General features: G+C 36.9%; 1 protein-coding gene across 1 annotated transcript; it reads right to left on the bottom strand.

Annotated features, from left to right (window-relative positions):
• Positions 1 to 600: 600 nt before the first annotated feature.
• LOC121740247 (serine-protein kinase ATM) lies at positions 601 to 26,195 on the bottom strand. Its single transcript, XM_042132890.1, has 30 exons — positions 25,911 to 26,195; positions 24,931 to 25,027; positions 24,332 to 24,496; positions 23,844 to 24,073; positions 23,568 to 23,666; positions 22,386 to 22,613; positions 20,841 to 20,968; positions 20,439 to 20,663; positions 18,468 to 19,567; positions 17,945 to 18,372; positions 17,399 to 17,860; positions 17,036 to 17,314; positions 15,261 to 16,880; positions 14,842 to 15,130; positions 13,824 to 14,291; positions 13,207 to 13,408; positions 12,716 to 12,881; positions 11,489 to 11,595; positions 10,834 to 10,953; positions 10,451 to 10,683; positions 9,681 to 9,878; positions 9,219 to 9,380; positions 8,330 to 8,436; positions 5,253 to 5,369; positions 4,796 to 4,897; positions 3,424 to 3,611; positions 2,597 to 2,703; positions 2,200 to 2,314; positions 1,558 to 1,691; positions 601 to 1,017 (listed from the first exon to the last, which is right to left on the bottom strand). Exons 1-30 carry the CDS (start codon positions 26,109 to 26,111, stop codon positions 845 to 847), a joined length of 8,250 nt encoding a protein of 2,749 aa, XP_041988824.1. The 5' UTR covers positions 26,112 to 26,195; the 3' UTR covers positions 601 to 844.
• Between the last annotated feature and the right edge of the window lie 43 nt (positions 26,196 to 26,238).

Below are 26,238 nucleotides of genomic sequence, written 5' to 3'. Positions count from 1 at the left end.
AGGTTTGATATCAATAATTATTATTAAAAACATAAAACAGGCGCTAGAAAACAAATAATTTTATTGGATTAATTCCTATAATAATCAGGTACTAATTTTTTTATTTCAAAAATGTTTCATTAGTTTCAGGCACAAATGGATAGTAGTGTTTTAAAATTACAAAAATGCAGGTAATACTGCCTGAGTTGAAACAACTGACAAACACATCACAATTCACAATATTATTTAAATACAATTATTATCACAAATACCTGACAGCAGATTGCTTCATTAGGTAAACATTATTTGACCTATCGCTATTTGTTTCTTTAACTCGCGCACATTATAATTTGTGAAAACGAGATAGCAAAACTTTCTTACGCTAGTGAAAAACACGAGTAGCATCACTAAAAATAAATCAATGTGCAGATTTTTACGTGCTTTGCTATTACCTTGTAAGTTGTATCTTAATTTTACTATTTAAAACTAAAATTTCACCACAAAAGATGTATAATATTATAACAATATAAAAATAACGCATGAAATTGCTGGTATATCATGCATACAATTTTTTATGTTACGGAGATTCAGAGGTAGGGCTGCCTAAAAATAAATGCAACAACACAATATAAAAATAACGCATGAAATTGCTGGTATATCATGCATACAATTTTTTATGTTACGGAGATTCAGAGGTAGGGCTGCCTAAAAACTCGTAAAGTACGCAACAAGATAAAATAAAAATAAATTCGTTATTGGCAAACCTTACCAATAAAATAAAAAGTGTTATTAATTAGAGGTAGAAATTTAGATTGCCATCCGGGGAAGAGCTGGGAGAGCAATTTTTTTTTAATGTCACGGATATTCAAAGGTAGGGCTGCCAGCCGTGGAAGAGCTGGCACAGGTTGACGGGGTCGCTGGCGGCGCGCAGCAGCCCTGCCACGTGGCCGGCGACCGCCACGCCCCCCGCCCGCCCCTCCGCGCCGCGCAGCTTGTCGCTCACACCCAGCAGCGCGCGCTCCGACAGCGCCCCTGAACCTGACGCGGATAATCATAATAATTATTACACAATCTCACTAATATGCACTTCTACAACGTGACATTTTTGTGGTTGTTTTCCCGCAGCAGAAAGATTTACCTGCAGTAGTACTATCGAATCATGCAAGCTATTTTTGTAAAATATTTTAAAAAATGTTATTTATGATTTGAGTAAAAAAAAACCTCACAAATCTATTATACTACTAAGAAAAAAACAACCATTAAAATGTCACGTAGTATATTATATCGGCACGTCCAATAAATAATCCGCCACCCTCCGACAAGGCCTCCTTCTTTGATGTTCCTACAATAACATTATTTTATTCATTACCTACAACTTTTTCTTTTCAATCCAATAATCCGAACATTTTTATAATCCCCCCGGTTTTAGATAGTGCCGGATTAGTGAAGTTATGCTGTATAAATGCAACCTACAAATTTTAAATGGGCGACGAACACTGGACAAGGCGTTTAAGAACAAAGCTTCGAGGAACTAACAAGTGTTGAAACGTGACTACAATTCAAAAACAGCACACTCACATGAGGAACCAGCATTAGATGTGCTGGCTTTCTTGTTGGTCCACAGGTATAGCGGGTCGCACAGCAGCACCTCCAGTATGGTTAGCAACGTCTCCTGGTTGTCACGCAGCAGTTGCAGGGTCTTCTCGCAGCATCTACAAATAATAAAATTAAGAGCATATCTATTAACGAGCTTTTGCCCGCGGCTTCGCTCGCGTTAAGAAGTATTATTATATACAAACTTTCATCCCCTATTTTAACCCCTTTGGGTTGGAATTTATCAAAATCCTTTCTTAGCGGATGCCTACGTCATAACATCTACCTGCATGCCAAATTTCAGCCCGATCCGTCAAGTGGTTTGGGCTGTGCGTTGATAGATCACCATGTCAGTCAGTCACCTTTGAGTTTTATATATATAGATTTAGGCCATATCTATTATCCAATGGAGAGTTACTGATGGCGATACAGATGTATAAAAAATTTACTTATTTTAATATATTGTAACAAAAACTATTCTATGTCCATTTCCGTCCATCAAAGTATTCCCATACCTAATTTCATCTTAATTTAGCAGTTTAAGAGTGAAGAGGTAACGACTGACTGACGAACTGACGACACACTATCACATTTATAATGTTAGTAAGGATTTCAAGTAGTAGTTACTTTCTAAACACTCCATCAACGCCGCTGCAGCCGAACCCAGCTACAATGTCCTGCGTCAAACGGAACGGCACGGTCTCCGGTGTGGGCAGAGTTTTTCCTTGATCGAACGCAATACCTAAAAAATAATTAATATAATATTATAATTTTAATATATAATAATAAATAAAAATCGAAAATCGATCATTCTAATAAAATGTACCATCGAGAAATTGATTTATATGTTGACGGGGTATTCACATTATTTGGTCGAGTTATATCAGCTCAGCTTGGCATACCCTAACCAGATAACATACTATCAATATCGGCATATGAATATTTTTTCTGACAATACTTTTACACAGTTACCCTTAAAATATTTACTTACTTAATAAATAGTTACTTAGAACATTTTGCTTACCGAGATCAATGTGTACAACTTCAGCAGTAGTTTCGTCGATCAATATGTTCTGAACGTGTCGGTCGCCCAAGCCGAGAATATATCCCACCATAGACGAAGCTGCCACACTAAAAAAAGCAATTGTAAATAAGAGACAGGTAACAATACAAGACACTGTAATTCTTATTTCATAGATCTTGGGACAACCTACAAAATCTGCAACACAAGTTACTACTACCAAAATAAATCACGAGGAACAATCGTATTTTATAATAATTATTCTACATATTATATACAGAATCAACTTACACTCAGATAAATATCAGATCTCTATTCGCCATTTAGTTTCACAAAAATATTTAAAAATTGGTACAGATCCCTTGTTGTTTCTTTCATTCGTGAAATTTTCGGCCGTACTCAGATACATTTAATTATGATTAACCTTCAATTTAATGATTACATTTAAGTAATTAATGTTCCACTCTGAATTGCGGCAGTCAGTGTTTAAACACAGGTCAAAGCGGAATTTGCGCCGCGTAAATTCAGCCCAGTGTCTTTAGACACTAAGACATAACAAGTAAGAGCCAGTCCACACGGCGTGTTGCGTCGATACAGCGCTGCCGTTTGACACATAGCCGGGCCGGACACGGGCGTTGCGTCATCGCAGCTTTATTAACAAGCAGTCTTAACGTCAACACCCACTCCCGCTTCGTCTCGGGGGCTGCTGCCCGTCATGTGTGCGTTACGACGGCGCGTATGACAACTTTGGTTATTTGTATGTAAAACAACGCAACGGCAGCGCTGCGTCGACGCAACGCACCGTGTGGACTGGCTCTAAGTGAAATTACCTCTTCGTGTAGGCCAGCCGGCGTTCGTACCACTTGACAGGCGTGAGGTACTGCTCGGTGAAGTAGTGGTGGAACACCGGCTTGAACGACTTGAGGATTTGCTTGAACACCTCCAGCTTGTACCGCGTGGGCCTCCGCTGCTCGTGACACTCCTTTAGCTTGTTGCGAGCAACGGCTGGAGTCATGTCCTGTTTAGAAAATTTTGTGGAATTTTTGCTTAAAAAAATATTTTGGGGCGTTTTCACCCAAGAAATGGAACGCGAGTAACGCCACCCGGAACCTCACAGTTAGTTTTAAAAAGGAGTTTAACGCAAATATTAATCCAAATACTAAAGTATATGAAGACCATCCCGAAACGTCGATGATGACACCTTGGACGGTAAACCGAGCGCTGCTGATAAACAATAAGCCGGAGTAAACATTATTGTTGGAAACAAGAACAAAGGACCATTGAAACGCTACTTCATGGAAACCACCACTACCGCGCCACCTGCTATATAAAGGCCAACAAGTGGCAGAACGGGGATTCATACTGTAGCTTCACCTTAGTTAAGACTTTAGTTTTATATAACCTTGTAATTGCTGTAATTCTTCGTATTCATTTAAATAAAGTTTTTTTTAAGAAACTATAAGTTTCAAGTATTTTGACTCGCGTACAATGCACACCAATTCAGTTCAAAACGTATAGTCTGTCAAGAAAGTGAAGAAATTAAAAAGTGGCAACATCGTAGTGTCATCCCTTTCAAATCAATTTAAGAAAAAAGGGATGACACTACGATGTTGCCACTTTTTAATTTCTTTACTTTCTTGACGGACTATATAATACGCGATTATAACATCGAATTGCATTTCACCAACATAAACTGAACGCGTTCATAGCAAATCCGAGTTTTATCTTCTGAACGCCCAATGTCCAAAGTTTAATGTCATAAAACCCGTTCAAGACCTGTCAGTGTAGTGTCATGGCGGAACGAAAAACATAGACAAAAGAAATGTCAAAATGATAGTTTTGACCACATGCGTTTGGTTAGTATATGTAATAATATTTATTATTTCTTGCTATTTTGTTGTTAAATTAGCCTGGCAAGGCTCTAAAATGATTAAAACATGTAAAATAATCGCGTGACGTCACGTCAACTTAGATTTATTAATCGCGATCAAAAGAAGTTAGTGAAAATCATTTGAAACAGAACGAGATTTACGTCGCCGCATGAACGCGTTCAATGGGAACTGATGATTGGTGAAATCCCACCTTAGACAATGGATAAGCAGCTTTCACTCCCGTCTATTTTTTGTCTATGAAACGATTTTACCATTTCGTAAATCAGAACTGTTTAGTCGTGATCAATTTGTCCCACGGTGTAAGGTTTACCTTGGGTCTGTATCGCTCGTGTGCGGGCAGCAATATGGCGCCGATCGGCCGCGTGCCCATCACCCACTCCAGTGCACCCGCGCGCCGAGACATCGGTACCACCTGTAAATATAGACGGTACATATTATAACGAACTATTTAATATCTATAGCTAGTATATTATTGATGCAGCATGCTATGATGTAAGGTAAGTTTGAATAAATATTGTTAATTTTTAATTTTGTTACGCTATAGAAAACTTTTTGAAGAAGCGTACGTGGTGCGTTCGCGTTGCGTAAGCATCGACATCAGGGCTTGAAGTCTTTCTGATTAGAGAGCTAAAGCATAATATACTTACTAGGGTGGCAATGATTATAATGATTAGAAAAAAACTTTTATACGCTTTTAAAATACCGCATAAAATGGATTTGTCTTTATGTAGAAAAGATAAATAGATATTTTTTATGTATGAACTGACTTTGTAGGTGCGAATGTAGAGCTTGCTCCTGTATGTAATTGGGTTCTTCTCGAGCAATGTGTTGACAATGTTGAACACCTGCTGCATCACCGCGTCTTGGCGGAGGTCGTCCTCGCCCTGAAAGTTATTTGTAAATGTAACATTAACTATAGTATAATCTGCAGTATAACCCTTAGACCCAGTTTCATCAAGCAATGTTAAATAAATAATGGCTTATTAAATCAGTTAATGGCCTGTTAGAGCTATCGAGCGGTCCACCATGCCCTAATGTCATGTTAAATCACCTAACACCTACGAATAATAAAAACTAAGGAAGAGTAACTCCGTCAAAAAAAGTGCACCAAAAGGCTACAAAATGTGACCCGAATACATGTATATTTATGCATGTGTTCGGTACACATTTTTCGTGTATATATACTCGAGTGACATTCAACCAGTTTGTCAAACTCATTTTACAATTTGTTTACATAGGTTTGTTTACTTACGTTTTACGTGGCTTTTTACAATATTTTTGTTGTTAAAATGCCGAAATGCCCTGTGAAATGGTGTAGAAGTCATACATATACGACTTTTAATACAGGAATAACCTTTCATCTGTAAGTGTATTGTTTAAAATTATGCTTCAATTTCTTGTATTTTTGTCGACCAAAAAAAGCAACAAAAAGATGGTTTATTTAAGTTGGATGCTAGGGTATTTGCGTAAAATTAAGCTGATCCCTTTGTGTTTGTCTTATTAAATTTACATGTTATTCTAAAAGTGCAATAATCAAAAAATAATATAATTACAAAATTTTTACAAAGTCGCCATGGACAGTGTTAACAAGATGTAACAATTTAATCATAAACTAAATTTTAGGGTCTGGCTGACATTATACTAAATGCGTTATAAGATGAATGGGTATTCTCATATTTCTTGCTATGGATTTTTTACAACAAAACAAAAAATATAATGTAATAAATTACGTTCAATCAACAAAAACAAATAAGTATTTCCTTTAATATTGTAAATGAACAAAAAAAACTGCTAACTGTTATTAAAATATCTATATATTAATACGTGAGAGAAAAACTTTGTAACCCTTTTTACGAAAAATGGGGAAACGTAGGTGCATGAAATTTCGCACAGTTATAGTTTATATGGTGAAGGAGTGCATCGAGCTAATATTATTTTAAAATTATGCTTTTATCATATAATATATTTTTAACAAATAAAACGTTACACACACTACGACACTACTACTAGGAAAAATGACAGATTTTTGAGTGACAAGCCTATACATACGAATTATACTCTTTTATTTATGGTTGAAGTCTGTTGACAACAAGTTGACAAATTGGAAATGGATTATTGTTTTTTTTTTTAATTTTAGATACTATTAGACAATGCTTAAACGGCCAGTTTGAGATCAGCTGAGTCCCAGAGACAAGGATTGAAAAAAACTATGATGAAGTCAATATTTTTTACAAAATATAGGTAGCAACTAGCAGTCCTAATCTCGTTGCAAGTAAGGTCGAATTTCGACCATTGGGCGATCTCTAGTTATATTAATTGTGAGTTATAAGTACAAATTTTACGTAAATTTTTAATTTCAATTCTGTAATAATTTAGCACATAGATTTTTGTAATCTGAAAAAGTCTTCTCTAGGTGCTTGGACAGTTTTAGATTCGCCCGAGTCGTACAAGGTTTGTTCATAATTATTACATGTATATTATTATTATTATCGATGTCTTAAGGATCAGAGGAAAATGTTTGATTTTAAAATAATAATAATGTGCTCGTTTCTTCGTGATAGTAGATGTGCTTGGTGTATACTGCATAACACTATCCGCTTTTGACAATCACAACTATGACAATGACAATAACCGCGCAGGCTGTCGTCCGGCGCGCAATATTATGATACGTTACCTGGGCAACGACCTTGGCGAAAATCTGAATTGTCATATTTTAGTGATCGAAAAGGAGCCAAATTTAAAACGGTTGAAGTATGGGAGTTACGTTTCCTTAGTTTTTATTATTCGTAGCCTAACACGGTGTTAAATTTAATTCCTGCTGTGGAGGTCCGTTAAATATTTAACAGGCTATTATATGAGTCAAAATAACAACTTTCAAAGACAATAATATGAAATATCAATAAAATAATCTGTTTTGACTTTTGAGTCTTTCCGCCATGTTTCTGCTACGTCCTTATTATTAATTATTTTCATAGTTATGAATAATTATTTATTTTCACTTTGTCAAAAATTCAGCCCTCGGATTTTCCTTGACATTGCAAATGTACTTACTTGTATCAAAATTACCAAACCGAAATATGTAAATAAAAGTTTGTATTATGATTCATGTTTTCAGCTTTGACAGATAATAATTATTAACCTGGTAAATTAAGAAGAACTATTATAGCGTAACAAATGTATGCGATCAGTGATATTACAATTTGGTCGCATTATCTACTATTATACTAATAAGGAAGAAAGTGACACATTGCAGCAAACATGTCTGATGTCGTATTAATCTTGTACATTGCAATTCGTCGCCTTATAACAAGAATGAACGAATTGATAGTTGTTCACTCGTTGTTCGCTTAACATTGCATTTACTAATCCGCTGTTAAATTTTTACTGTGGGACGTAAGTATTTTAACAGTCTGTTTAATATTCCAAGGTCCGTTAAGTAATGCCTTGTTACGATTTAACAAACAGAGGTTGGTGAAATTGGGTCTTAGTCTAAAAATATTTAGCCCGGCCGCACATTGTCCGAAATTTCTGATCAGAAACAGTTGAACGTCCGCGCTGACTTATTTTGTACTGAGCCGAGTGAGCTCGAACTCGCCGGAAGGATATTTCGGATAGTGTGCGGGGTGGCGGTCCGGCGAAATTCAACTGTTTCTGATCAGAATTAGGACCAAGTGCGGCCGGGCTTAAACAAAGGATATTGGATAAGCTATACAATGCTTCGTCTTACTTACGTTTAAAAAGTAAATATATATATATATATATATATATATATATATATATTAGTATGTCCTAAATAGCTATAATTTCATAAATCTCATAACGAGTAACAAAATAACCTTAATACCTTTATCAACAGTATCCTCTTTTTCCCATCTGAACTAAGACACGAGACTTTCTTGGGATAGTTTATTCCGCCCACCAATTCATAGAACTTGTCGAAAGCACTCAACGCTATAAGAAGAAAAATGGCACTTTAAAAAGATTCAAAATGTATCTTGTAACACAAGAAAAAGTTGAGTACGCCTGATCCCTCGCTTATCATTTTACAGGAATTGTTATAAATATATATAACTCAAAGATGAGTATGTATGTATGTATGTATATATATTTTATATGTATTTATGTATTTGTAATATACTTATATATTTTAAAAAGTTTACTCTTAGCTGTCTATGTAGTCACCTACCATCTATTACTACTGTTTTACAATAAGGGTTGTCTGGAAGAAATCGCTTGTAGCGATAAGGCCGCCTTTTGTACTTTTTACTCTATTAAGTATTGTATGTCATATTAATTCTTTTCGTGCAATAAAGTATTTTCATTCATTCATTCATGACTGACTGACCGACTGAATGACATGGTGATCTCTCAATGCACAGCTCAAATCATTGGACGGATCGGGCTGAAATTCGGTATGAAGGTAGATGTTATGACGTAAGCATCCGCTAAGAAAGGATTTTAATAAACTCCACCCCTAAGGGGATAAAATAGGGGATGAAAGTTTGTATAAATCTTCTTAGATTTTCGACTGATTGAACTGAAATTAAAGATTGGAGCTACAATGATGAAGACGTTCGCTTAAATAAGGTCCCGTTTTTATCCTTTGTATAAGGAACCACATAAAGGGGAAAACTATCCATCTTTGTTATTATACTATGTTAACGCGGACGAAGTCGCGGGCAACAGCTAGTATTGAATAAATAGGATATTTTGAAACCCTTGGCTGAACTTACTGTGTATCTGGGAGTAGTCGCAGTCTTTCCTGACGGGTATTGTGTCGGTGGGTACGGGCACGGCGTCGAGGTGACGCAGTTTAGCAATCTCCTCCGTACGCGGTATCGCCTGCGGCTTCAAAGACTTTGACTCCGGCACCAGGTACGCGAAGGCGATTATCGCTAGAAGATACATTACTTATGTTGTATACCTTAACTTCGCATTAATAAGCTTCGCACTATCAAGGAAATTGATTCGCAGATGACGGACCAACTTGGTCGGGCTTATGTCAAGCCTAGCTGGTATGACCAATAATGTTAAAGTAACATAACTTGGGCCGATCAAACAAAGTAGATCCGCCACCTGCCTACAAATACATTAACTCTTCTTGACTGCATTTAAAAATTGTAATGCAATAAAAACATAATAGACTGAGGAAGCGCTACATTTCTCTAGATTATGTAACTTAGAAAGATCCATACCATCGCAGACCCGCTCCATCTGCCGCACGAGGGCGACATGCGGGCCGGTCCCGCCCACTTTCGCCACGAGCGCCGCCGCACACTTGCTGCGTTCCTCGCTGCCCGCCCCAGATGACAGTGTGCTCCGGTCCTTATCTGAGTTCTTCAAGCTGAATAGTATCGGCAACGTGTGGTGGGGATGTTCTTTGGCACAACGAACTGTAAACACAGTCGACTTATTTGGTACCTGATTTATTAATACATATTTAAATCCTGTACAAGAAAATGTAATTTAAAACCTACGAATAATAAAAACTTCAACCGTTTTGAATTTGGTTCCCTTTCGCACACTATAATATATTATGGCAACGCGTGTTCCACTTAGCGTTAAAAACTACGAATAATAAAAACTAAGGAAAAGTAACTCCGTCAAAAAACATGCTCCACAATACTTGTCAAAAAAGTGTACCTTAGGTACACATTTCAATACATTTGCAATATTTAGGTGACCTTGAGCGGTACTAGGCTGACGTTACATGACAGATCAAAAGGAACCAAATTTAAAACGGTAATAGTATGGGAGTTACGATTCCTTAGTTTTTATTATTCGTAGGTTAAAAACGATCAAAATGCTCATGCGAACTTCCTTAGTTTTTATTATTCGTAGTTTAAAACACTTAACTTTTAATTAGTAACAACATTTTAATTTAGTTTACGAAGTCGTTTCGCGTGATGATTCATTAAATATTATGTCCTATAAAAGTGCATATTAAAAAGTAATTAAAACTTACGTATCAAAGTTTTAAGATGATTTGAAAACTGATCTCTCTGTGTGTTGAGTCTCGGCGCCAGCTGCGGTAGAACAGTTATGAATTTCCACGTCGGTATTGCGTTGATGAGCTGCCCCAGTTTGCCGCTGTCTTCGTCCTCTAAGTTAAGCGTAGGATTGTCGAACCACAGCGATATCACTCGGAATATAGTCAAGTTGTTCTCTTCGCTCTGAGCCAGGGAGAGGAGGTAGTATCTAAAAAATATTGAAATAATAAATATTATATTATAGACTATGGTACGAAGTCTAATTATTTATTAATTACGTCTTATCAATAATGTAAAGCAACGGGGCTATACCATTTTTGGTATATAGAATAACAAAACAATTGTAACAAATTGATACCTCATAGCGAGCTTCAAGAAAGATTCCTTCTCGGCTTTTGTGTTAGCGATTTCCGCTTCATCCAAATCCTTAAAACCTTTGTTCAATCTCTGGAATCGCAAGAGCGCTTTCTTTTCGTCTCTAAAAATGTTTTTTTTTTAAATATACAGTATAATATTGTGAATAGTAGTCAAATATTTTACATTTTTTATATCGTCTTCCCTTTAGACCACTTTAACGTCATTAAATATTTTGCAGCGATAAAATATTCGGATATTTTTAACTGACTAGTTGCACCTTTTATCATTTAGGGCCTTTTTCGCCACTTTCTGATAAAGTTCCGAATAGGCTATTGACAACTTTTTTGACAGATTCTACATACTTGATCTGTCAAGTAAATTGGTAGATAACCTATTCGTCACTTATCATGTTATATTTAAAAAATCAGCTTTTTCGGCATACAACACATTACTTTACTTGCCGCCTCGAACAAAACGTTGATTGTGAGTTTTCGTCATTTCTCATCGTGAAAACGTTTGTGTGGCGTGTAATTAGTTATCATAGTTCGCCACTTGGGGATCCTATACAAAATATCAATTACGTTTTCATGATGAGAAGTGACAAAAATCAGGGCTTAATTTGCGGTATGTCTAAAATCATATAAAAATAAAGGTACCTCGACAGCGACTGCTGTGTGGAGTCCAACGTCGCCGCTGTGTCTTTCATGTCCTCCATACATTTTACTTTTATCTCAAAAACTGAAGATTTCATGTAGTTGACAACCTTTAAAACATTTTGAGTATGTAAAAAGTTGTGTTCCCAAAGTATACCGTAACCGTACCGTATAATCTCAGTAGATTTCAACACTTATTAAAAAATATAACATAATATAAATTATAGTTTGTGCGTTTTATGATGATACTGGCTGTTGCCCGCGACTTCGTCCGCGTTAGCATAGTAGACCACGTCCCAAGTATTATTGTACAAAAATATTCAATATACAGAATTGACCTTCCTTATAATATTTAGATGTTCCGCGCGGCTTCACCCGCGTAATTTAGGAATTTCACGCCACCGTACATTTTTCCGCAAAAAATATCCTATGTCCCTTCACGTTGTCTATTCTTCATGTTTGCCAAATAACATAAAAATTGCTCCAGTAGTTCTTAAGATAATAAGCAATTTCATATAATTTCCCCGTTTTTTCCACATTTTCCTCTATTTCTTCACTCCTATTAGTCTTAGCGTAATAAAATATAGCCTATAGCCTTCTTCGATAAATGGGCTATCTAACATTGAAAGAATTTTTCAAATCGCACCAGTAGTTCCTGAGATTAGCGCGTTCAAACAAACAAACAAACAAGCTTTATAATATTAGTATAGATGCGTGACACATTATAATTGACAATAGTAGGGAAGTTACCTAACAAAAATTAATCGATAATTTAAAAATATCGAATCACTTCGTAAAGGAATTGCAATCGAAATTATCGATTTCGTACTGACATTTTAGTAGTGCCGGCGATTTAAGATAGGCACCCTTTTTATCGATTTGATTTCGATTCAACAGAGTCAATCTCTATTGACATATGTTCCGTTTCATGCATCTGACATTTTTGAAATGTTTTCGTAACAATAATTTTATACTCCTATTTCACAGTTAATATTTATAATTTTATATTAATAAGTTAGTATTTAGCAACTTTTCATTTTTATTCATTTACAATTACAGGAAACATTTTTTTTTGTAAATGGAATATAATTTATTATATTTTGATTTTTTTTTTGTTTTCTTAAAAAAAAAACCCGTAGTAAGGAATATGAAAACTGTCACCCATATCATCTTAAAACGCACAAACTATAATTATTATCTTATTATAGATCTAGTCTTTACTACACTCACCTGTTTATACTCCTCATCAGCAAATTTAGCAATATCGTGATAAACTTTAAGTCTAGTTTCTACATCGTTGGTTTCATTTAGAATGTTCTTGCTCTTCTCTAAATAATTGTTGAGTATATCTCGCGCGTTCTCCCTCTTAGACTCCGCCATCCACAAACCGTATTGCCTGTTAAAATTTAGGAATAGTACGTTTCTTAATAAAATCATTTTTTGTTTCTTAATGATAATAATCACCACAAAAAATATGAAAATATCTTTTTGTGGTGATTGTCTCTCTCCATAGAATTTTTTATACTTCTTTTTTGTTTTTCTTTATTGTCGATCTTCTACGTTTAAAAAAAATATATTATGAAAAGCGCGTACGTGCGTGTCCTCATAATATATACGCATTACGCATGTACTACATAAATAAGTACTTTTAATGGACGTTTTAGAGATATTTATAATCTAACTTCATCACCAAAGCTACAAAACGCCAATAACTTTAATACCTTAAAGATATAGCAGTCCACTTCATATCCTCGGACTGCTTGGTCAGTATGCTGTTGAGCAGGGACAGGGCTATGTCCTGGTGGCCCTTCGCCCAGGACACCTGGCTCTCCAGCAGGGTCACCTTGTCCGAGTCCTGGATGTGCTTCATGGCGGCCACTACACGCTGAGCCATCTGAATGCGGTTATTTGATAGACCCAGTTCTGTAATTATACATAATAGTTTTGTACGTACATACTTGTAGGTGTCTCAATAACACAGTATTTAATATATGATGATGATGATGATCGCACCTGATGATGATCGCACCTGATGATGATTTTTACGAAACCGGTCGTGTAAAACATAAAAATTGTAATAAATTAATAAAGTGGAATAAGTGCTTGAAAAGTGTATATTATTATTACTGTGAAACACAGTACATATTTTGTCTCTATTTTCTGCATTTGTTGTAAACGAGGTCGAGGTGTGTATTTAGATCACTTTGTATAAAAGTACTTTTTTAAAAAAGATAAATTATTCAAATCCTGTGAAGGTGCAAGACCATAATGTGTCACACTAATCTTTGTCCAGGAGTTAGACTGCATAGGCTAAAAAAAGTATCCAAATGCGTCTTACCGGCATATTGTAACTGCAGAGCACTAATTTGTGCAACCTGCGACGGATAACTGGAGGCTGCGTGTTCCAGTATCAGCGTCCTTTGGGATATTATTGTTTCCAAGTGCTTGAAATCATGAAACGGCGGCAACATTTCAACACTCCACGCTTTTATTATGTCATCTATAGACACATCCTCGCATCGCACCGAGAAGTAGTCCTCAATGTCTCTCAGAACTTGTAAATTTCCAACGATTTTGTAAACGTTCTGACAATTTTCCATGTTCAATTTCTTACATAATGCTGCCGTGGCTAGCTTCGCTCTATCCAAGGGTTTTGACAATCTCTTGTCGTACTTGTTGGGTTGTATGGTTAGACAATCTTTCAGACAGGCGTATCGCATAGCATTTATAATGGTACGCGGATTGCCAGTCGTGGTTTTGGACTCCTCGTACAACTGCTTAGTATCGACAAAGTCGCTCCAGTCACCTATTGATAGAAATGAAGATAATATTATCTATATATAAAAATGGATTTTCAATTGTGTTAGTAACGCTAAAACTCGAAAACGGCTGAACGGATTGGGCTAATTTTAGTCTTAAAATATTCGTAGAAATCCAGGGAAGGTTTTAAAGTGATACGAAGTTCACCGGGACAGCAAGTCTAGTATATATTTTGGAAAAATATGTGTCTCGGGACGGCCCACAGAAGGAAAAACCTGATACGGCGACTACTAGCATTGTGATTAAAATAGAGAAGGAACCTGACAACTGCTGCCATATGTGCGAGAAAATGGGGTGGCAGACAGATTATAAGTATCGCGGTGCGTTACGTCGACGCAGCGCTGCCGTTGCGTTGTTTTACGTTAAGTTTACGTCGTGTTGACGTTAAGACTGCTTCTTAATAACGCTGCGAAGACGCAGCGCCCGTGTGCTATGCGCCAAACCAGCGATGTGTGGACTGGCTCTAACAAAGCGCTTTACCCTCTCAAAAGTTATGCCTTCAAAAATCTACCCTAATATAAAATTAAGCTACGTACCCAAATACGATAGACATTCGTACTTAATGTTATTCAGCTCCTCATTCTCCGGGAGGGACTTAATGTACTGGAGCGCGAGGTGATGCATCCCGGACTTGTGCAAGGAGAGCACTGTGCCGCGCTGCAGGTCCCGCTCCATGTTGCCCCGCGACAGCGCGATGTCATGGACCAGCAGGGAGTCGCTGTACTGCCCCGTGCTGATGAGGTGCCGCCTCTTCTCCTCCTCGCCGGTCAGGTGAGCTATCCCGCAGCCGTCTATGGCGTCCAACTCGCCGATCGCCATGAAGCACTAGGCAAAAAGTTTTATGTGTACGATAAGAAATGTAGCTTGAATGATTTAAGATTAGAGGATAGCAATTATTAAAGACGGTATTTATCAACTCAATTAAAACAAAACAACACAAACAAAACTCAGCTACCTTCCTGAAAATGGCCTGCATGTGTTCGAGCGGGCGCGCGGCCAGCGCCAGCTCGCCGTAGTAGACTGCGGCCAGGTGCTCGTCCGCCGCGGCCGCCGCCCACGATACCCTGTCATACTCCAGCTGCAGGTAGTTGCCGTCCGCTGCGCGACGCCGGATGGGGTAGTGGTCCTTCTGTACGCGCACGAAATCCACTACGTCCAGGAGGGACTGTATTATCGTCTTGAGATCGTGGTCCACGACCGACGGCGGCCGCGAGCCGCTCGCGTCGTCGCTGCTCTCCAGGCTCTCCTCGAAACTCACGTCCCATACGTACTTGAAGACGTGGTTCACCTGCTCGCCCAGTACCCTGGTCTGGGCCTCGTTCGCGCACTCCAGTATCTGCCCCATCAACGCCGGTAAAACTTGGCAGCAAACGCTCGGCTTCGCGGCGCAGACAGATCCCAACGCTTTCATGTAGTTCGCCGGCGAAACTACCACGTCCAGGAGACTCAGCGTCACTCGGGTCACCCAAGTGTCGTGGTCCTCGCCCTTAGTCGGCACCCAGGAACCCATTATACTGTTGTGCGCCTCGAACTTCTCGACGTCTACCTCGTACTCGGAGTAAACTTCGCACGAGCTCGGGGAGAGCGATTGGAGCACCTTCGAGTCGCAAAATTCTAGAGAGGCTTTCCCGTCGCGGAACATCAGAACGGTGTTGATGGCCTTGGCGACCTCGTTGGCGACGTGCGTGTCGGAGTCGAGGAGGATCGCGCACAGACTTGACAGCACCTGCGTGGCGAGGTACATTTTGGGGTGTATCGTTACAATTCTGTTCGTATCCAACGGTGGAATGGTCACTAGTGTCTTCAGATCGTAGCTTCCTATTTCCGCCAGGCAGCTCCCAGCCGCGACGATGATCTTGTCGCTCGCGGATGATTTGAGCATACTACACAGAGCCGTTATAGTCTGGTGTATGGGGCTTCTGCCGCAGTCATCCGAAAACCCCTTCACGTTCAACTCCAACGTTAGCTCTTTTACCAGCTCCCTGTTTTGTCTTAGGAGACTGGCCATGTTCACCAAAACCTCCGGGCTTGCATTCGTTAAATTAGATATGTATGATTTTAGTTTATCGACAAACATTACTTTGGAAGCGTAGTGAATAGACGCGGCGTTGTCGGGAACGTCCAAACTTTCCGCAAAATATTCTTGAAAGTCGTCCCGTACAAAAGATGCCAACGAGTCGCAGGATTTAAAGCCCCTATCGTTGTTAAATGATACCGCAGATAATATCTCCGATACTAAGCTCTTGCGCAGAAAACCTGTGTCTTTGGCTGAATGATTTGATATTTTTTGCAGTATTACGATCATACCATCGGAGAATAACTTAATTTCGTCGTCGTTTTTACCAGTCTTTAGGGCATGAATTAAACTCGAGCAAATAAAATTAAACAATAAGGCATCCGACACGAATCCTAGTGGGATGCTGTCCACGAAGTTTAAATATGTTTGAAAGGATGCCGTCTTCGTTTCAAACACTAGTTCGCTATCCACTGTCGCCCAAAGCTTGAATAGGATGTTGAATATGACAAGCGATTGAGTTTCGCAAAGATATTGCATGATGTTACCATCGGTGAGCTCCTGTAAAAAAAGCGCCATTCAAACTAATATACTCGTATAATTCAGTTTGCCATAATTTCGCAGTTTAAGACAAATTAATTAGGCAAAAAAAACATTGAGAACAACATACACAAGTTATGCTTATCTAATATTCATATTTTATCACAAAAACTTACTCCAAAATAGCTCAGTATAGCTTTGTATACGCCTTTAGAGAATGTGTACGTATTTGTTTGCGTGCGCGTGTGCGTGTGCGCCGCAGTGAGACGCAGCAGTTCACCCAAATTTTCCACAAACAAATTGCTCCACTTTTCATTGTTTAGCAGCAGCCTCGTCGCTTGAAACAGCTTATTGGCTGCTTCCGAACCCAACATCATATGCGTTTCGTTTTCCAATTTGTACTTATTAACGACAACATACGGCAGGCACAAAATAATGATGTTGCAGAAACAGATCTGATAAAAATGCGTTAAAATTGTGTTATATTATTTATTTTAATTAGCACAAGAGTTCTTAAAACAAAAAACAAGATAATTTACCTCTACAACTTGTTCTTTTGTTCTCCCTGTTTGAGCACAGATATATTTGAGAGCAGCACTTTTCGTCATATCACCATTACAACGCCATAAAGTTTCGCTAGGAACGAGCCACTTTATGTGCTTTTCGACAAAAGATTTTGATTCCACAAAACCAAAAAGGTAGTACGGGAGATCTTCAAAAGTTTTCCGTTTTATACTGAACCAGTAATACAAAATGTATAAAATTTTTGTGTTCAAGTATTCGTTTATCTTCAACGACGTTACACGTTGCGTCAATTGGTCCAACATCGTTGTGACCATATCCTTACTCAACATCTTCCCCACTTGCAACTGTAGAGTGGTTACAACAATTTTACTCACCAAATTGTTTTTTGTTACACCTAAAACATATAAACTGTACAAAACGGTCAACGTTCTGTTGGTGAGTTCATCTTTGATCGTAAGATCGTTTGTTGAAGATATCTGAAACAAACATTTAATTGCATGTAAATACTGAAGTTACACAAGTAGTTTTTTACCTGGTAGTTAAACAAAATAAAACCTTACATTAGTAACAAATATATCCTTTAGATTTTCTCCGAAGTTTTCAATGTCATTTTCGGTGTAGTGTTTAGCTATGAACTTCAGCAGGTGGCAGCAGTAGATGCGTATCGTGTGCGTGTCGCCATTGACTATGGCGTCGACGAGAGATTCTTTGAGTGCTTCGTCCAATTCGAGATCAGTTTTATTATTCAGATCAATAATTTTTGCAACGCACTCGTAAACTAATACCGCAACATGGGGCGGATAAAACTTTTTTGTACACCTGCTCAAATAACTTTTAACCATAATAATACTGTTCTTCTTTAGCATAGAGTTATCTAGATGCCAAATTTCTTCGAATATGCCTGATAGAATTTGTAGTAAGCCGTAAGTAGCTTTAGTGTTCCGAAACAATTCCTTGCACATGTTCTGCATTAAGCAGAATATTAAATCTGTAAAAGCAAATTTAAATGAAAACATCAGCTGCTATCAATATTTAAAAAATGTTTTAAAATTATTATAATAAAAAATTAGAAGTAATAATTACCAAAGGGACGTGACTCTACTTGTGGTTCAATTAATATATTTATGCACTTTAAAGCACACTCAACATCCCAATGTGATGTAAAATCGTAGAGGTCTTTATCTAGTATACATTTTTGAAGTTCTTCTGCGTAAGTGCACCGTTTCCTGCAGTAGGAGGCGAGGACGTAAATACAACTCTGCTTCAACCCCTGCTTGTTCACTTCCAAATCTGCTTCATATACCATTTCTTCGTCATCCTCTGATATTTCAACTTTCATGGCTTTGCTAATAGCATGAAAGCAGTCATCCCCTATGTGTTTACGGACTTCCGTGCTTAGAATCTCCACATATTCTTGTGACAGAATACTTTGAATACATTTTAAAGCTATAATCTTTTCTTTAATGAGCACATCGGACTGTAGTGTGACTGCTAAGTTTGTATATAGAAGTTTTAGTGACTTTTGTAGAAGTGTATACAGATGGCTCGTTCTTACACCTTCTGCTTTTTTTAATTTGTATTTTAAAATTATTTTTAAATAATCTAGTACTATACTTGTAACTTTCGAAAACTCTTTAAAAGGCATTCGTTTTTCTTTAAACTCTTCTAAGCTCGACGACATAAGTTCTTCTAAGTACTGCATTATTAAAAAATTAATTTCTGAACGCATTTCCTCATATGAGTCTTGATCATTGCTTGTGGTGTCCTTTTTGGGCGCCACCTCTAAGTTATAATCGAATATATCACATTTAGACGTCGTTAGTAAGTTATAAAAAGATTCTCGATTATCTTTTTTAATTTCAGTTTGTTTTAGGGCAAAATTCTCGATACAGATCAGTCTTATTAGAATATCTTCGATGGCAAGATTGTCAACATCGACAATCTTTCCGGTGGTAATCCATGAAAGAAGTTTCATCCTGATGTCCAGATAGGAACATTTGTTATGGAATTTATTGAGCAAAACATTCAATGTTTTGAAACTGTTATTGCTGATGGGCATTCCCTTTTCAAAGTACATTTGCAGGAGAGGCTGAACTACTGGATACTTCAATACATTTAATTTTAAAATGCTTTGGACAATAGAATGCACAGCACGATTGGATGTGTTTGACACAGCTACATTTCTGTAACAGAAAGATATAATAATGTGACGCCCAGAGCGATATCGTCGAATGAATACAGATCGTTCAAAAATGTTAGAGGGCATTTTACACAATATGGCTTGTTTTTTATTTATTTTAAATTTAAGAGAAAGATTGGTCTTCCTCAGAGAGTAGCTGCCATCGACGACACCGTTACAAAACGCAATAAATATGGTTGTTAATGCCGTAAAAGAATGGCATAATTTTTTTTTTTCACTGATAACAATTTACTAAAATCTGACAAACTTTCTCCATTGCATGTTCTTTAATCCGCTAATCTACCGCAGCGCACGGAGAGACTACGCACGTGTGTCAAGCTTCCCTTTGTAATTAGAAAATATAATTATGTGACTGTGTCCACTGCAACCCATGGACACGCTACGCACGAATTGACTCACGTAGCTTGCTCGAATATGGTGCACACGTAGCCACGCTACGCATGCTGTACACGGGATATACGGAAGCGTGTACATAGTATTGTAACTGTACTGCGCTACAGTTATACATAGTCGTAGCCGTGTGCATAGCGTGTGCTGCAATGGAAACGTTGACCCACGTAGTCAAACTAATAAACCCGAGCGCCGCGTGGCCGTGCACAGCGTGCGCCGCGGTAGAATGGCGGCTTTATAAAAATTAAAGATGGTTATCGATATTTCATTTGTCGCTAGGGGGCAGATCAGGCCGCCTGGTGGACTCGTGTTTTCAAAAACTGACACTGCTGTTTTTCGACATTGTCTTACCTAGCACCTGCCTCAAAGCGGAACTATATTGTATCGTGTCAAACGACTGTCCGCAATCATAAACTTGAAAAATAATTTTTACTTATTATCAAGCCATTAAAAAAATAATTTACCTTAGACAAGTATTCCAAAGAGACAATAGAGCTTCGTATGCCTCGTCACATTTTGTATCATTCATTTTCCCAACAGACAAACGAATCAACTGTTCAGCCGCCTCAAAGTCTAAACCTTTCTGAGTGTTTGATATTATGTGTTCGGATGTTTTTATAATTGACAAGTAATCCGCTTGAGTAAGCGAGTGTCCATAGGTTCGTATATACATTTCAATTATTTTGATCCTGCAAAACAAGTGAGCTGAATGATTATAATAAAATATTAATAATTTTAACTACAAATATTTCCAATCAATATTGAAGCAGTTAATATACTGTTTATTAACTTGATCAAAATAAGCAAATTTTTATAAGCAATTTCTCAACTTATTTGGTGATCTTGGTCAATAATCATTTTCTTACCATGGGTGTGGATTAAATTTGAGTTCCTGTACTAAATCTTCAAACGTTTTATGTTTATTGAAAGTAACTCGTGACTTCTTTGCGGTATTCTCACATACATCTTCATTTGGGTTTGTCATTTTAAAAACCTGCAATATTTTTTGTGTGTATTAATAAAAGGTCATAAGTCTCTTTAGAGTAAAATACATTACCCACTTACGAATAAAACTGTATATTCTATGGATCTTTCTAAGAGTCTTTGGACCTTGGTTTTTTTTTTATTATTAAATTGGGGCCGTCTATGGACTGTTCGTCCATATCCTTTTTTTGTTATTTTATTATTTAGATTTTTCGCACCAAGGATAATTGAAATAATATTATTTTAACGTTGTTAGTGGCGGCCGAAAAGGAAGATCTTCCGACCGAGCGAGATAGCATGCTCGGTCAGGCCGAAGCCCACTGACGTCATTTCAGACGTTGTATATATCTTGCCGTTCTCCGAAACTTCGATAGCGCGATGCAGGAATGTTAGGCGAATTGTGGGTACCGCCACATCACTCCCCCCCGACATGGGCGCTGTCGCATCGGAAAGAAGGAAGGAGCATTTCGTACCCACCAATGTAGCATGTTTTTTTTTTTATGAAACAAGGGGGCAAACGAGCATACGGGTCACCTGATGGAAAGCAACTTCCGTCGACCATGGACACTCGCAGCATCAGAAGAGCTGCAGGTGCGTTGCCGTCCTTTTAAGAGGTAATAGGGGAGGGTAGGGATGGGAAGGGAAGGGAATAGGGGAGGGTAGGGAAGGGAATAGGGTAGGGGATTGGGCCTCCGGTAAACTCACTCACTCGGCGAAACACAGCACAAGCGCTGTTTCACGCCAGTTTTCTGTGAGAACGTGGTATTTCTCCGGTCGAGCCGGCCCATTCGTGCCGAAGCATGGCTCTTCCACGTGTCACGTGTTGAGACATATACCAAATGAAAGGGCTTAAAAAGTTTAACATTTTATTTTATGACGAAAAATCTCTAAACCATGGGAGAAAAAAGTTAATAAGGGTAGAAGATAAATAAAAATCACAAAAAAAACAGCCTGTATTATTGCATCAATTTATAGTGTTGCTACTTGCTGGTAAGGAATCAATTCTGGAAAGTAATCGTATATGACAAAACTTGAGGAAAGTGTTGTATTTTAGTATATTGTTTCATATTTTAAAGAAATGTATGGGAAAACAATAAAACCTTAAAAATCTAACCTTTCCTGGATTTCCCCTGGATTTCCAGAATTGATTCCTTACCAGCAACACTTAAAATTGATGTAATAATACAGGGTGTTTTTTACTTTTGTTAACTTTTTCCTCCCATGGTATAGAGGTTTTATGTCATACAAAAAAATGTACACCTTTTCAAGCCCTTTCATTTGATATAATATGTCTGGATGTGCTACAGCTTGGGTATGGGTCCCATACAAAAATGCCCCTTGTTCTTTCTACGATGCGTTCGGCAGCGTCGTAGATTTTACGATGCTCGCCCTCATAATTAAAATTATTTAGATTAGAGAAATAGTACCTGATAAAATGCTGCTGCTGCAACAAAAGGAAAATCATTATACTCAGTCACTTCATTCGTTTTTCTGTTTTTTTTAGTATATTCTATCTCTAAGCACGAAATTTCTAAAATACTGTTTAAATGCCTTTTTAGTATATCAGTGCCATTAGTATTATTTTCCAGATTTTCATCTTCTGTGATAGGATAAAGCAGCTTCATTGACATCTTTAAGATTGTAAACAAAAGTGTCTGAAAATAAAATTAATTTTATAAGTAACAAGTGCGTGCCGGGCCACGCGCCTTATAGGGTTCCCTAGTAGTACCCTAGTTTTTTTTTTTTTTTTATGGTCAATCCCGTCAATGAATGTAAGTACATTTTAACGTGTTTTACACTACTTACAACATCATCTTAGTTACTTTCAAAGGAATTTGAACGAAAAGTTCCTTTATACTTCACTGAATACATTTTTTTAGTTGATCGACTGTTACTCAATTACTTATGATATCTTCTTAGCCGTGATAGTTTTCCTTTTAAATTCAGTATATTTCCTACTCCCGTGAATTTTACCACATTTCCAGAAGTAACCGTTTAGCTGGTAGAAGGGTACACTGGACTCCTAACGATTTTTTCCACTTTCAAACTTAATATTTCACAAACGGATCCCTAAATCGGAAAATGATCTATGAATACTCATAATATTTTTAAAAACCTATCTAACGACACCGCACACGATGAGGTGGACGCGAAGAAAAAATTCTTCCCTGCTTGACGTGTAGGGAAGGTACCATAAAAAAAAATATTTTTTTAAGATTTCATGTACCATTTTGTCGGCATCATTAATATTATGTACATTCATGCTAAATTACAGCTTTGTAGGTCGTATAGACAGACAGACGGACGGACCGAAACTATATTAAGGGTTCATTGTTGACTAAATGACAACGGAACCCTAAAAAAGTAAAATTAAGCAAAAACACAATGATTAAATCTCGTATCTACTAGGCGACACTCGACAACATAATATTATTATTTTGATGCTCATAAAGCTGCGTGTTGTACGAAAACAAACAAGCCACGTGTCATAATACTCGTATAATGCGCATTTTTGTGCAATGTTGCTAAACATGTTGAGCGGCACGTCTTGCGACTTACGCACCAAAATATGTTGCCTAGTAGATATGCGGCTTTAATAGGCAAAGTACCTTTTTCTTCTGTTCCATCGATGGTAAATAAAACTTAAAAATCATAGGTAAATTTTTCTTGGTAAACTCGCACATGGTCAGGTGACTGTCAGGTGCTACCTGAAAAACATTATGTAATATTATGTTACATAGAGCTATGAATGTTGACACAAAACTATTATACATATTTTATGTATTTCTTAAAAAGCTTAGAGCGCTTTTGGAAGAATTGGAAGATTGGTACATGGCAAAACAATGTTTGCAGCATATGCTGGTATTGTTATAAAAATATATTACCACTTCAATTAATACAATGATGGTCTCCATGATGAAATCTTGCACTTTCTTATCATTTGATATTTTCATAAAATACTCCATAAACTTTGGCAAGGAGTCCCTCAGTGGCACAGTGAACTGGCAATTGTTTGATGCACTTTTTACAATATACAGTACAAGGCGCATCTTTACAAAGTCATCCAATTCTGACTTATTCGAAAGACAGGCTGATAAGGACACTTCTAAAATTTCTAAAATAAAATAAATAAATAAAAAATTATATAGAAAATCCAAAAAAAGTATTGTGCTACTTGAAGATACAAAAAAAAAATATTATATTAGCTAAATTTATTTATGCAGTAAGTATATAATAATAGTATCCCGATTAAAACCCTAAAAAAATCCAAAATCCGATACTTTTGCAGAAACTTTAAATATTTATGACTTCTGTGGTTAAGTGTGCATTTGAGTTAGAATAATTCCTTTATCAACAATACTTTTGAACTTACCTTCCCAAGTAGCTGAAGAGATGCAACCAATATAATAATCAACAGGAAGCACAAATTTAGAAAGAAGAGTTAGATAAGCATCGCCTATAGCATTTGCTAATCTTTTATCATTTAGAATGTAGAGACAGGCATCTGTAATCTTTTCACATTTTATGTATGCTTTTCCTGAAAAAAGTTGCCCTTATTATGACTAGGGATTAAGTTCACCTAATCTGGCCCCTGGCTAATCCAGCGCCCCTTGTAATCCGACATGCCTTTTACTGGTTAATTTAGGTACATAAACATTCTTTTGCCCAATCTTTGTCAAGGTACGCATTTTTTTTGTTACAATGCATACAATGGTTACAGTTACCGCTTGCTGACAAGTACCTAGCTTAAGGAAAATGATTTGTAGTTCAGATAAAACCTTAACTTTATGAATTTAAGGTATTGTAAGGTGGAAAAATGTATAGAGTACTCTATTATTCGACAAATCTGCTAATCTGACACGGCTGTGCAAAACATTTGTCGGATTAACACAGGTCTACTGTAGTAACATGGAAAATATAAAATGTAGAAAATCTTTTGCTAAAAGCTTAAACATAAAAAAATTATGATACCTTTGTTTGATCCAGCTAAACATAAGTGCAATAAATTCTTACACAAGGGAGCTATAACAGTTTTAAAATTCTTTGATGTCTCAATTTTTTTTGTCTCCTGAAACAAAACATAAACATGGGAGTAGCAGGTATTCTGGTGGTACAAATTAAAAATAAGCTGTCAGTAAAAAGTTATAACTATATGAAAAATTATTTTTTGAGTGAAAATATTGATATTGATATTCATCTATTTCAGTGAAAACCTAATAGAAAATGCCAAGTGGCATGACATAACAAAGATTGAGTAGTTAAAAAGTGCAATGGATCACATTAACACTATTTTATGGAATAAAATGGTAGAAAACTTTTTCATTCCATCATAACTTTTTACTTACAGGATATTTTTGGTTGCAGCGCGGTCCAGTTATAATGATTCAGTATTTAGCAGGCCATTATGTAAATGTTATTGGTGTTGGACATTTGCACCAAACTCAATACATTTTTATTACAACTACAATATTTTTTAATACAAAATGGTAAAAAACATGACTTTTCATTCAGCCATAACTTTTTACTGACAGGGTATTTTTGATTGCGGATGGTTATAATGATGCAGTATTTAGTAGACAATTACATTATATAGGTCTCATTAGTCGTGGAAATTTGTACCAGACTCCATTTTAAAACATACTCCTTTATAGGTAATAGATAAACTTATTATAAATTTCTAATATGCCATATATGTATGTACACCATATAATTGCCTAATTTTTATTGAAACACTGCAGGAAAAAGAATGTCTCTTCAATAGTTTAGCTTACTGATAATAGTATAAAAACCAGTGGCAGCCCTAGATGGTGGCGAACAGGGCAATCGGCCAGGGCCTTGCATGGGTAAGGCTGCCACTGACAAAAACAACCATGTCCTACCACTTATTGTCACAGTAAATGTGATTAGTAGAAGCTAGATATTATAGAAATGTATTATATCAATACACTTACCAAAATAATAAAATTGTTGATGTCATCAAAAAGAATATTCCAGGTTAAACCTGACATTTTGAAAGTATTTGCAGTAAGTAAAGAAGGTACAGCATTTCTGGTGAGGAAGTCTTTCAAATTCTCTGCACTTTTCTTTCTCTCCATAACACGGTTGGAAGTTAAATTTGTGCATATTTCTTGTATTGAACTTTCTAAGGACATTTTTTTTATAATAATCAGTAGGATGGATCAGTTAAATTGATTCATCTTTTATTCCTTTTTTTTCCTGGAAACTTCCGAGTTTTCCTAAGCCTGTAATAGGTAATAGTAATTATTGTTGCTTATTTTA

This window comes from Aricia agestis, chromosome 1, assembly GCF_905147365.1.
Source record: "Aricia agestis chromosome 1, ilAriAges1.1, whole genome shotgun sequence".
Taxonomy (NCBI): Eukaryota; Metazoa; Arthropoda; class Insecta; order Lepidoptera; family Lycaenidae; genus Aricia; species Aricia agestis.
Note: the sequence above shows the minus strand (reverse complement) of the source record. Positions and strands in the feature narration are given on the sequence as shown.